The sequence below is a fragment of the Mugil cephalus genome, chromosome 16 (genome assembly GCF_022458985.1).
Source record: "Mugil cephalus isolate CIBA_MC_2020 chromosome 16, CIBA_Mcephalus_1.1, whole genome shotgun sequence".
Taxonomy (NCBI): domain Eukaryota; kingdom Metazoa; phylum Chordata; class Actinopteri; order Mugiliformes; family Mugilidae; genus Mugil; species Mugil cephalus.
This window is the reverse complement of record NC_061785.1, coordinates 2870775-2884064: the sequence shown is the minus strand read 5'-3', so window position 1 is coordinate 2884064 and position 13290 is coordinate 2870775. Positions and strand designations below refer to the sequence as shown.

Here is a 13290-nt window from a genome sequence, read left to right as displayed (position 1 = left end):
ACCCCAAGACGACAAAAACAACCACATTGGCCCCAGGAACGACAGCAACAACAGTGGCCACAGAAGCAGAGACAACAGCAACAGCAGTGGCCCCAGTAGCCACAACAACAACAGTAGGAACAGAAACAACAACGACCACAGTTGCCGCTGAAGTGGCATCAACAACAGTTGCCCCAGTAGCCACAACAACAACAGTCACCCCAGAAGCCACAACAACTACAGTGACCCCAGTATCGACAACAACAATAGTGACTCCAGAAGTGACATCAACAACAGTTGCCCCAGTAGTGACAACATCTACTGCGACCACAGACAGAACACCCACAACAACAGTGGCCCCCGAAGCAACAACAGCAGAAATCCCAGTAGCCACAACAACAACAGTAGGAACAGAAACAACAACGACCACAGTTGCCGCTGAACTGACATCAACAACAATTGCCCCAGAAGCCACAACAACAACAGTCACCCCAGAAGCCACAACAATTACAGTGACCCCAGTATCGACAACAACAATAGTGACTCCAGAAGTGACATCAACAACAGTTGCCCCAGCAGTGACAACATCCACTGCGACCACAGACGGAACACCCACAACAACAGTGGCCCCCGAAGCAACAACAGCAGAAACCCCAGTAGCAACAACAACAACAGATGCCCCAGTAGCAACAACAGTAGCCCCAGTAACGACAACAACCACAGTGACTCCAGAAGCGACAACAACAAAAGTGATTCCAGAAGCAACAGCAACAACAGTTGCCCCATTAGGGACAACCTCACCAATAACTGCGGAAGTGACAACAACCACAATGGTCCCAGAAGCGGCAACAACAGCAGTTGCTCCTGACTTGATAACGACAACAACAGTGGCCCCAGAAGCAATAACAACAACAAAAGCAACAGAAATAGCAACAACAGCAACAGCAGTGGCAACAGTAGCGACAACAACAACAGTGGCAACCGAAGCCACAATAACAACAGTTGCCCAAGGAGCAACAGCAATAACAGCAGCCCCAGGAGCGACAACAACAACAGTGGCCCCAGAAGCCACGATAACTACAGTGGCCCCAGTAGCGACAACAACCACAGTGGCCCCAGGAACGACAGCAACAACAGTGGCCACAGAAGCAGCGACAACAGCAACAGCAGTGGCCCCAGTAGCCACAACAACAACAACAGTAGAAACAGAAACAACAACGACCACAGTTGCTGCTGAGGTGACATCAACAACAATTGCCCCAGAAGCCACAAAAACAACATTAACCCCAGAAGCCACAACAACTACAGTGACCCCAGCATCGACAACAACAATAGTGACTCCAGAAGTGACATCAATAACAGTTGCCCCAGTAGCAACAACATCCACTGCGACCACAAAAGGAACACCCACAACAACAGTGGCCCCCGAAGCAACAACAGCAGAAGCAACAACAACAGATCCCCCAGCAGCGACAACAGAGGCCCTAGCAACGACAAAACCCACAGTGGCTCCAGAAGCGACAACGACAACAGTTGCTCCTGATTGGATAACTACAACAACAGTTGCCCCAGAAGCGACAGCAACAACAGTGGCCCCAGAAGTGACGACAACAACAGATGTCCCGGAATCGAAAACAACTACAGTGATTCCAGAAGGGACAACAACCACAGTTGTCCCGGATGCGTCAACCTCAACAACCGTGGCCCCAGAAGTGACAACCACAACAGTGACTCCAATGACAACAGTGACAACTCCAACAACAGCAGTCCCAGGTACTTTTCCAACAACATTCAGGTCACAGCTTCTTCAACAACAACACCAGTTTTCTCATGATGCTTCTTTTCTTTTCCAGATCCCTGTGATTCAAACCCTTGTGGAAAAGGAAGCACGTGTGAGGCTCGAGCCAATCAGGGCTTTGTATGTTTGTGTCTGGCTGGTGATAACTACAACAACAATACACATCGTTGTGAGAAGGGTAAGAATTTGTTTGGTACTACCACTATGAGGTCTGTGCTGCATGAGGAAATTACATAACTAAGTAACAGTGTAATACCAGGGCAGGAAACTTTTCTTCCTAACTTCCTGAAGCTCTTGGCAGGTTTTAGGCTAGCTACACATTCTCCTTTTCCCAGTCTAAATGCTAAGCTAATTTTAATCTAATGTGTTTTCTTTTTCTGAATTGATGTCATGTAAATAATGTCGCAGCCCCCATTTTTCATATTAAATGTGGAGTTTCTAATAGTTTCTGATACTAACATTGAGTGTCTTTTTGTTTTAGCCAAAGTTTTCCCTGGACACATACACCTGCCTTACATACCATATGAAAACAGTATGTCAGACAAGGCATCACCAGTGTTCAAAAGGACTGCAGACCGTATTTCCCAAGAGGTGAAAAATATATTTTCTCTGTCTATCTTTTAGTTATACTGACACTTTGGTATGAAATCATATGCCTGTGTTGTCAGGTGATGACTTAAACAAAATTACATTTCTTTTTTCCGAAACACAGCTGGACCATAAATTGAGCTCTAATCCTACTTACGTTCGATCTATAGTGCTGGAAATGTGGTAAGTTTTGAGTATATTATTAACCATCCATCTATCTTGAACCAGTTCACTCAGATCCTCCTGCACTTAATAATTACCATCATTAAGAGTGATTTCTGTCCCTACAGGTCAGCTGACAACAGTCTATTTAGGATGTTGGTTGGCACCAATGCATCTGTAGAGATCATCTACTCAGCAATCTCCAACATGACAACATCGGAAGTTGTAGCAGAGGTGGAGAAGGCCACCTCCAATTGCACCAACTGTTCAGTGGCAGGGGCAATTTTTGCTGGTGAGTTAATTACCTGGATTTAGTCCAGCTATTACTTCAGTGGCATCTATCTATCTGTCCACCTACCTACCTACCTACCTACCTACCTACCTACCTACCTGCAGTTTTGTATTGCAGAGAAAAGCTTATGATGTAGTTTTGGGGCTGCTGTAGTTTAAAAACAGCCATTGCAGTATGTGTTTATTTTACAATTTTATTAGGCACCTTGATTAGTCAGTTGTTTGGAATGAGTGTTATCCCCCTCCTCTCGTAAAATTATAGAGGAAGACCTGTGTGAGAGGAAGCCATGTGATACAGTCACAGCAAAATGCTCGTCAGAAGATGGAGATTTCAATTGCACCTGTACAGCTGACTACATTCCAACTGACTTCAGTACCAGAATCTGTCACGGTGAGAAGATTTTGAAATGTCTGAAGAGTGTTAACATTTCTTTGACCAAACAACAAGCTGACTTTTATAAATTCTGTATTTTTGCAGCTTGCCCGAGTGGAAAAAAAGCAGAGAATTTTGTGTGTATCGAGTAAGTTCTATCTATCTATCTATCTATCTATCTATCTATCTATCTATCTATCTATCTATCTATCTATCTATCTATCTATCTATCTATCTATCTATCTATCTATCTATCTATCTATCTATCTATCTATCTATCTATCTATCTATCTATCTATCTCAATAGTGATCTAGTAAAGTAATCTAAAGTAATTTTCTTTGTCTTTCAGTTGTCCATTTGGTTATTCTGGTTTTAACTGCAATGAATGTGAGTATGCAGCACATCATTAACCACTCATGAAAGAAACAGCACAATTAGTCACCTGTCTATATGATCTCACTTGTACATATTATAGGTTTTCATCTGTAAATGTTGTCCAAAGGATTGTGCATTGGAGTCATATGCTATAAAACAACCTGTACCATACCACTTATATACAACACTATTTAGGCAATATGAACTTCATCGTTATAAAACAAGGCATTACAGTTTCTCTCAGTCACTTTGGTACATTTCTCGAGTCATCCTCACCATTTGCAAAACACTAAGTGCATTTCTCAATACAATTTGTACAAATAGCAAAATGCTATGGATTACATGCAAAAGCAAAGTCTCTTGCTCAAAATCCTTAGTTCATCTCTCATGAGTAAATATCTGTGTCAGTGAACATGTTGTGCCATCATGATGACACGTCCTTGTGTCATTGTGTACGAGTCAGACAGTGAAATAGCTTAGTCATGATGTCAATATAACTGTGTACTCTGGAGGGATGTTCTGATGTAAACTATGGCTCAAGTTTGACAATTATTGTAGGTTACACCTCAGTGTATGTGGGAGATTGATTGCAAGAGACTAAACAAGATTCACATTTATGCTTTTACGGTTCGCACTGTAATTTGTTGACAGATCATGTAATTATGACACAGAAAGGAAAAGACAGGTGTGCATAGCACAAAGAACAAAAACAAAGCAAAAGTAGAAATGTGAACATAAGACAATCTCCTTAAGGCAAACCGTACATGCTGTGTTGTAGGAATTAGAGAACAGTCTTCTTACACCTCCTGACGGTCCTGTTAGGCCACACATTCTCATCCACATCACAACAAATATCTTCTCTTGCAATGCAACATTTAAAGAGTCTTTTAGAGTGTCTTATCCAGCCTCTGCAGGATTCTGCTGTGATACTTTTCATCTGCATCCCCCGACATTGTCCCAAACTACCACATACTTTGGCAAGTCATCTCCAAACTGACCCCTCTCTTGTTCAGGGAAAAGATCCCTGCAGAGAGTGTCAAAATGTAAAAGAGTCAAGATCACCTGGGAGCAATTTACAAATTAAGGACAGATTTAGAACAAAAAGTCTAATGACAATGTATAGAAATGTGCTTAATATATGACAACATGTTCAACCATTTTGCATGTAAAGACTTATGCAAAGAGTGGCACAGCGGCTGAAGTTAGCACTGATGCCTCCCAGCGATAAGGTCCTGGCCTTTATGGGAGGAGTTTGCATGTTCTCCCTGTGTCTGTGTGGGGTTTTCTCTGGTTTCCTTCCACCTCCAAAGACATGCTCATTAGGCTAATAGATGACCCCTAGGTGACCTTGGTATGAGTGTGAAAGGTTATTTGTCTCTGTGTTAGCCCTGCAGTAACCTGTCCAGGGTGTACCCCATGACGTGACATAAGCAACTGATAATGAGGGTAACAGCAGAGAATTGTACATGATCATTTGCATGGATGTACCAAAGCATTTGCAACTTGTTTGTCTCTGTGGTAGCCCTGCAGTAGACTGCTGACCTGTCCAGGGTTTACCCCGCCTCTCACCCAATGAAATGACATTAGCAACTGATTATGTAAAAAACAGCAGGGAATTGTACACAATCATTTGCACAGAATGAAAAGCAAGTCGTTCAGAGAAATCAGAAACTGCTTTTTCGATGTATACAAGTGACACATGTGAAGACTGAACAGGTAGTTTTGAAAATTTCAATTCTGATCTGAGAAATGTACCAAAGCGATTGAGAAAAAATCTAAACTCCACATTGGGCCACGTTGCTGTGTGCTGTGATACTGACTTCTTCTACATTGTTGTTTGTTAGCATGGAAGCTTAGACTGGTGATTGTCGGCTCTGTGCTCGGCGCGCTGCTGCTCATGTCCTTCTTTCTTCTACCGTTAGTCACTCACAAGTAAGTTTTTCACCTTCCCACATGTCTCTTTCCCACTTTCTCACATGTCTGTCAATCCTTTGCCATGTTTCCATTTCACTAATTCACACCTTTACCTAGCAAGGCATCTTAACTACCTTATTTTCCTTTACCGTTGTTAGGTTGTCCAAGAAATGGTTAAAGACAAACACTACTGGATTCTTCGGAAAACTCTTCGTCAACCAGTCTGCTCCCAAGGCACCATTGATCAATGGCCACTCAGTCAGCAGCCATGGATCAGTCTTTGATAAGGGGGTAGCCAGTGGCTTGGCAGCTTATACCAAGGATGGGGTTGTTAGACTTCCACGGGCAAAGGCCAACAACACCTGGAACAGCAGCACCAGCTTGGAGATGAGTGAAAGCAACAGTCAGCAAAACCTGTTCCCTGTGGGAAGGGACTAAGTGGGTATTCTTTCTGCCTGTGTGTAAATAAAATGTGACTGTGAAGGTTCACAATCATCCAGATCATGGGTTATTCAAATCATGCTAAAGAAAGGCAGCTGGACTTTTAAATCAGAATTAAATAAAGTAGCTACAGAAGCCACAACAACTATTACGCCATAAGTCACAACAACTACTGCTTCTCCAGAAGCCACAACAACATCAGTAGCTACAGACGCCACATCAACAACTGTTGCTCCACAAGTCACAACAACTACTATTGCTACAGAAACCACAATAACAGGTACTCCACAAGTCACAACAACTACTGTTGCTCCTGAAGCCACAACAACAATTGTTCCAGAAGCCACAACAACTACTGTTGCTCCAGAAACCACAACAACAATTGTTCCAGAAGTCACAACACCAACAGTTGCTCCAGAAGCCACAACAACTACTTTTGCTCCAGAAACCACCACAACTCCAGTTGCTTCTGAAGCCACGACAACTACAGTCGTTCCTGACGCCACAACAACTATGGTCGCTCCTGACGCCACAACAACTACTGTTGCCCCACAAGTCACGGCAACAACAGTAGCTCCGGAAGCCACATCAAAACACATCGTTGTGAGACTGGTAAGAATAGAGGAGTAATGTATGTTTGAGATGTAGGAAGACTATTCGTATTACTTGGTGTTGATAAGGGAAGTTATTTCAATTACCCACAACGCACAAATTCACAGTCAGTCAGTAACATCATCTCAGTGATAGACTGCTATGACACTGTACATTCAGACCCACTTCATTTCATGGCATCCTGATTAGTCAGTTGTTTGGAACGATTCTTATCACCCCCTCCCTCCATTCCATCCTCACCCTTCACTGTAACATTATAGAGGAAGACCTGTGTGAGAGGAACCCATGTGATGTAGCCACCGCAAGATGCTTTTCAACAAATGGGAATTTCAGCTGCACCTGCAAGGACGAGTACGTTCCGACTGACTTCAGTACCAGAGCCTGTCATGGTGAGAACATTTAATTTCAGATTTTGTGTCAATATTTCTTTGACCAAACAACAAAATGACTTTTAAAATTTTCTATTCTTGCAGCTTGTCCCTCTGGACAAAAAGCAGTGAACTCTGAGTGTATCGAGTAAGTGCATCCATCCATCCATCCATCCATCCATCCATCCATCCATCCATCCATCCATCCATCCATCCATCCACCCATCCATTTATCTGAATGATGAAGACATTTTCTTTGTCTTTCAGTTGTCCATTTGGTTATCCTGGTTTTGAAGTGCAATGAATTTAAGTATGCAGCACATGATTAACCACTACTGAAAGAAACAGCACAATTACTCACCTGTCTGTATGATCTCACTTGTAAATTGGTTTTCATCAGTACATGTCATGCCATCAGCATGACAAGTCCTTGTGTCATTGTGTACGAGTCAGACAGTCAAACCGCTTCGTCATGTTGTCAATATAACAGTGTACTCTGGAGGGATGTTCTGATGTAAACGATGCCTAAAGTTTTGATGATAATTATTGTAAGTTACACCTCAGTGTATGTGGGAGATTGATTGCAAGAGACTAGACAAGATTCACATTTATGCTTATACGGTTTGCACTGCAATTTGTTGACAGATCATGACATTGCGACACAGAAAGGAAAAGACAGGACTGCATAGCACAAAGAACAAAATCAAAGCAAAAGTAGAAACGTGAACATAGGACAATCTCATTCATGAAAACTGTACATTCCGTGTACAATTACAGTGCAGTCTTCCTGATGTTCCTGTTTGTTGGGCCACATTCCCATTCACATCACAAAAATTCCTCTCTTGTAATGCAGTATTTAAAGAATCTTTTAGAGTGTCTTATCCAGGTCCTGCAGGAGTCTGCTTTGATGTTATCTCACACTGCATCCATGCCAGCAAGAAGGGTCATCATATACTTTCTATCGCCACCCTGAGAAAAAGTCCTCATTGGGGATAAGGAATAGGGAGTAGGGCGAGGGGACTCCATCGCAAACCATTACCTGATGATATTGGAGAGATAGAAACTGACATTGTCCCAGACTATCACGTACTTTGGCGAGTCATCTCCAATCCGACCCCTCACTTGTTCAGGGTTGAGACCCCTGCAGAGAGTTTCTAAAAGGGTGACGCTCTGTATTCTATGGCCCAATGATGGGAATATATGTTAGCACACTATTGGCAGAGATACCAGCACTCATGGTAATGTTCCCACCCCTTTGGCTTGGCACATTAACTGTTGCTGTCTGGCCAATGATATTTCAAAAACACATGTTGAAATTTGTTAGGTTGAAGCCAGCTTCATCCATGTAGATGAAGCCGTGCGGTGGTTCAATTGCTTCCAGTTCCATTATATGCTATATCCAGAAGACACAGAATGAGTCTCATGAACAGTTGTCCCGTCATCAGCCTCGGCCCATGATTGGGAACATGGTCTACAAGTGTCGCTCTTATCTCATTAGGAAAGAGCATAAGTCCTTGACCTCTTCTGTCTCATCCTGTTCCTTCCCTCCCCCTTCTGTTTCACTAATACACATCCTTAACTAGCAAGGGATGTTAACTACTGTATTTTCCTATTATGTTGTTAGGCTGTCAAAGAAAAAGTTGAAGACATACTCTGCTGGATTCTTCGGAAAGCCCTACGCCAACAACTCTGCTTCCAAGGCAACACTGATTAATGGCCACTCAGTCAACAGCCAGGGATCAGTCTTTGATAAGGGGTCAGCCAATGGCCTGGCAGCTTATACCCAGGATGGGGTTATTAGACTTCCACGGGCAAAGGTCAACAACTCCTGGAAGAGCAGCACCAGCTTGGAGACAGCTGCCAGCAACAGTCAGCAAAACCTATTCCCTGTAGGGAGGAACTTAATGTCTCTGTGTAAAGAAAATGTGTTTGTGAAGGTTCACGGTTGTCCAGGTCATGGTTTATTCAAATTGCACTAAAGAAAGGCAGCTGGATTTTTCAATGAAGTCATAATCGTCCCACAATGGGGAAATGTTTGACCCATCCATTTGTTCATACAGTAGTGTGTAGTGGGTGTGTAGTGTATATTGGGCTGCAGCCTCAGGTGGGTTGCGCCTGATATCTAAATCAGGTTTCAAGTAATGAATTAATTGACATTTCAAAATGTTGACACAGATGTTTAAGAGTTACTTGACTGATGTGTGAATCATTTGGAAGTTTGTGGCTGCTATAATATCAGCTGACCACTAGATGTCACTGGTAGGGTCTGTCTTTGAGGCTTCAAAGCTTTTTCTGGTACAATCAGGAAGAAGCCCCAGAAGCTTCACAAGGCTTCATCCGCCCATCTCTAGTTTTTAGCTACAGCAATTTGAGGTATTTTGACTTTAGCACCAACAACAATTATCTCTGTTATCTCCTGATTCAACTGAAGGAAACTGTGGTTCATCCGAATTTACCTGCTCTAAACAGTAACACCTATAGTCATCTGGGGACAGTGCTAGATATATCTGTGTGTCATCCTCATAGCTGTGATATTAAACATTGGAATTCTGCAGAAATTTACCTAAAGTGTAACACCCACAGATGTTTTTATTTAAACCCCAGTTACTCACCACTTCTTTAGAACCAAAGACCTGGATGAAGTTTCTTCAAGCAACTCCAGTCCAGTTGCCTTTCCATAGCATTTTAAATAAAAGGAAAGTAATACTTAATGAAGCTCTGTCTTGCAATTAACTGTTGTTTTCTACTGCAGTGGCTGAACAACAACCATGGTGGCAGAAAAACATCCACCCAGGCTGAGTCCCAGAACAACCCCAATGATCAGAGCGGGGGCTACAACAACCCTTACTACACGCGAGACAATGATAACTTTTCAAAGACTCAAAGTGATCTTGTCTTTTGCTGACCACCTTCAATGAAATGTGGGATGTGATTTCCATCTCATGCCATCTTGGTACTGTCCACTAATTTTGCACTAAAACTTGAATCTGTTAATTTACAAATAATTGTTTTTTTGTATGAAAATTTGTTCTTCAGATAAATTTAACAATATCTTAATCCACCAAATGAGGATTGTCACAACCACTGATGTGGTTTTGTATAACTTATACAAACTTACTAACTTACTAATTATATTATTGTATATTTTCGTATGTTATATTATTAATTCAATTGATGAGTGAAATACATATTAAAATTTTCCACACATATCCTAGAGTATTTCATTTAGAAAAAAATAAATAAATAAATTCATACAAAATAAATAAGCATTATGAACAGAACTGGGGACAAAGGGCAGCCCTAGCGTCCAACCCTTACCGGGAACAAGTCTGACTTACAGCCAGCGACACGGACCAAACTGTCGCTCCTTTGGTACAGGGACTGAATGGCCCTTAGCAAGGGGCCATCCACAACATTTGTGCAAACTTCCATTTCCCATCAGAGGGTGTCTGGGGCAGGGAACCAGTGTGTCTGAATTTAACCCTCCAATTACCCTAGGGGTCAATTTGACCCAATTCAGTGTTCATCATTCAAAAAATAACAGTTGACTTTTTTTTTTTTTTTTTTTCCTTTGTATTTCATGAGTTTTCCTAATTTGATGGGGACAACTGGTTAAACATAAAATCATCCTGATCATAATTTTTCAATGTGCTGGGTCAATTTGACCCCAAGTTGTTTTAGCTGTGTAAAGCTTGTCTGTCTGTGTGTGTGATCTAACATCCCCACACTTACAGGTGCAGAGCTGATACTTTTGAGTTGATACATAAGAGGCAGGAGTGAAAAACAATGATTCCCACTAGAACTTTGATGTGGGCACATGGAAAATGACTTTACTTGTGAACTCTTGCCAAAATTAGGAAGCCAGTGTAGAGTTAAAACTTTAAAACTACACATGCCTATCACCTCAAGTACAATATTTTCAATTGATGAGCTTGAATAATGACTTTGTGTGTTCAACATGGCTGACTCACATTGAAGCCGAGCTGAGCCAATAAAATCCCAGGTTGACTCTTTCACACTGAGCGATGTGAAAGGGGCTTCGGAAATTCTGTCCACCACAGAGAGGACAGTGGTGTTACCTTCAGAGGTAGCCAGACCTGTGATGAAGTCCCATGAGATGTTGGACCAGGGATGCTGAGCAACTGGCAGAGGATTGAGAAGAAGTCCAGCAAGACGACAGGAGGAGAACTTACACTGCATGAAAACACCTGTATGTGGCCCTTCATACAGACCCTAGTGAGGATCAGCAGTAGTAGAAGATGGGATGAGATAACATAGTTCTTATCATTATGTCCCATATCAGAAATAAGAATGACATACTATCAGAGCAAAAATGTTTTTTTGTGCTTACAAGTCACACCAGTATATTACAAAAAAGTCTATAAAAAACATGCAAAGCAAATTCAATTGCAATTTTACATATGACAAGACAAGACTTTATTGATCCCCACTGGGGAAATTCTAATCTCACAATAGCACAAGTCAATAAAAATCAGTAACCAGAAAGACATTAAATAGGATAAACACAACAGTCAACAGAAAATACAGTACACAAAGTGACAACAGTAACACATAGGGATAACACGGTGTTGTTACATAGTGGCTGTGTAAGTATGCTACATATGGGCTCAGTGAGGTCAGAGCTGTGTTCTGTTGTATAGTCTGATGGCAGTGGGCACAAAGTAGCATCTGAAGCGTTCAGTTCTGCTCAGGGGTGGGATGACGGAGAGCACGGCCGGAGAGTGCCGGTGTCGGGACGCGCTCCGCGCATTCATTGTGCATGCTGGACCATGTTCTGGTTCTGTGGTCCTGTTTACCCACAAACTGTTAATTTATTGCCTGGACTCTGTTCTTCCTGCTGTAGGTCTGTGGGTAGAGATGTTACGCTCGAGGCAGACGCTCGACACAGCGTCGAGCTTTCAAAGCAAAACCATCGTACGTATCGGCGTAGTGAATTTGGTGCGGGGTTTTCAATCTCACAATGTATATAAATATCCACATTTCCTGAAAATGTCGTAGGTTTTTGAGAGGACAGTTTTGCATACGTCATCCATTTAGAACGAGGGAGAGTGAGGTTTCAGGTAAGAGTAGTATAACATTAGATTAACTTGTATACTTACATTAGCACATAGGCATTCACACATCATACACATATTGACCGACTACCTACATACATACTAAGCACACATACAGAGAAACAAGCATTTCATACAACTATTGTCACCACAGTCCCTAGTTGCAAAAGTATTTCAGTTTTGCTATTTTGTATTTAGTTTTTTTTTTCCTATCACTCACCCAAAAGCATACATATAAAACTTATGGAGACACAACCACACAAGCATAACATTATTTAATTGAAAGAATATAAATCAAGCATTTCAAAATTCACATACTGCAGATCATTTATTGTGGCCTCACTATTTTACGACCCTTTGCGCTGTTTCCTGTGAATGACATGTACACTTTTATCCAGCAGATGTCGCTACACTTAATTGTATCAATGCTTCGAAACACTGAACCACTGCAACACAGTTGCTTCAGACTGATTAAGTGTTTCAGAAAGCTTCGGTTTCTCCATCACTATCCGAGGGTGCACACTTGGCGCCTACGCATCACACACACACGCTCACGCTCACCTGCTGCCGTCAGGATGTACCTGCTGTTAGGATGAACCTTACAAAAAAAATAAAAGGTAGTTGGAAAAATCCCAATGGTGCAAAAGAATGAGCAATATGCTCCCAAAAGCCACGAAGACTCGGCGGGTGGCACAAAAGATGAGATCACCAAATGAGATTATCAAGCTCACAAGGTCACAAGCCTCAACAACAGTGACAATGACAATTTCTAATGGTGTAATTGGTTAAAATGAAGGGGTGGTATACGCTCCAAATGTAGGAGATGGACAGAAGGTGTGACCTGAGAAGTCCCAAAAGTATAAAAGCTGAGAACAAATGCATTTACACTTCAGAGTAGGATTGTGGTGTACTATGTGTGCACTGTAGTGCTGCTCTCCTTTGTTGCTGGCAATAAGGATCACTCTGAAGCTCTGAATGCGGACGCCTGACAATTTCTTCGAGACTCCAAAAAAAAGACTCCACCAGGCTGAATTGAACAACTGCCAGGGGCTTTCTTTGACAAAGGTCTCCTATTTGACACAACATGAGGAAGATGATGCATATTTGTTTGACTGGTCTCGTGTAACCACACATGCAGGAAATATGTCAGAAAGCATCTGTGCTGCGTTAGATGCGGTGTTTAAACCAGGGTGATCCAGGACATCCAGGACCAGCATAACCTCACCCCCAGCTAGGTCATTGTCGAGGATGAAATGGACACATTTAATGGTCACGGCCGGAAGTACAGCAACCTGGAAATACCCATTGACCAG

General features: G+C 42.2%; 1 protein-coding gene across 3 annotated transcripts; it reads left to right on the top strand.

Moving 5' to 3' along the window:
* The first annotated feature begins 15 nt into the window (after positions 1–15).
* On the top strand, positions 16–9958 carry LOC125022362 (mucin-13-like). Of its 3 annotated transcripts, XM_047608985.1 has the most exons (14): positions 16–1752; positions 1833–1955; positions 2259–2368; positions 2490–2548; positions 2656–2819; positions 3081–3209; positions 3297–3339; positions 3542–3579; positions 5412–5499; positions 5640–6534; positions 6795–6923; positions 7008–7050; positions 8527–8791; positions 9655–9958. In XM_047608985.1, the coding sequence occupies exons 1-10, from the start codon at positions 810–812 to the stop codon at positions 5917–5919; spliced, it is 1977 nt and encodes a 658-aa protein (XP_047464941.1). In that variant the 5' UTR covers positions 16–809; the 3' UTR covers positions 5920–6534; positions 6795–6923; positions 7008–7050; positions 8527–8791; positions 9655–9958. The 3 variants fall into 3 exon arrangements, with proteins under 3 accessions (XP_047464941.1, XP_047464940.1, XP_047464943.1); XM_047608984.1 differs by having other exon boundaries at positions 8527–9958; XM_047608987.1 differs by lacking the exons at positions 8527–8791; positions 9655–9958 and adding an exon at positions 7170–7263.
* The last annotated feature ends 3332 nt before the right edge of the window (positions 9959–13290 follow it).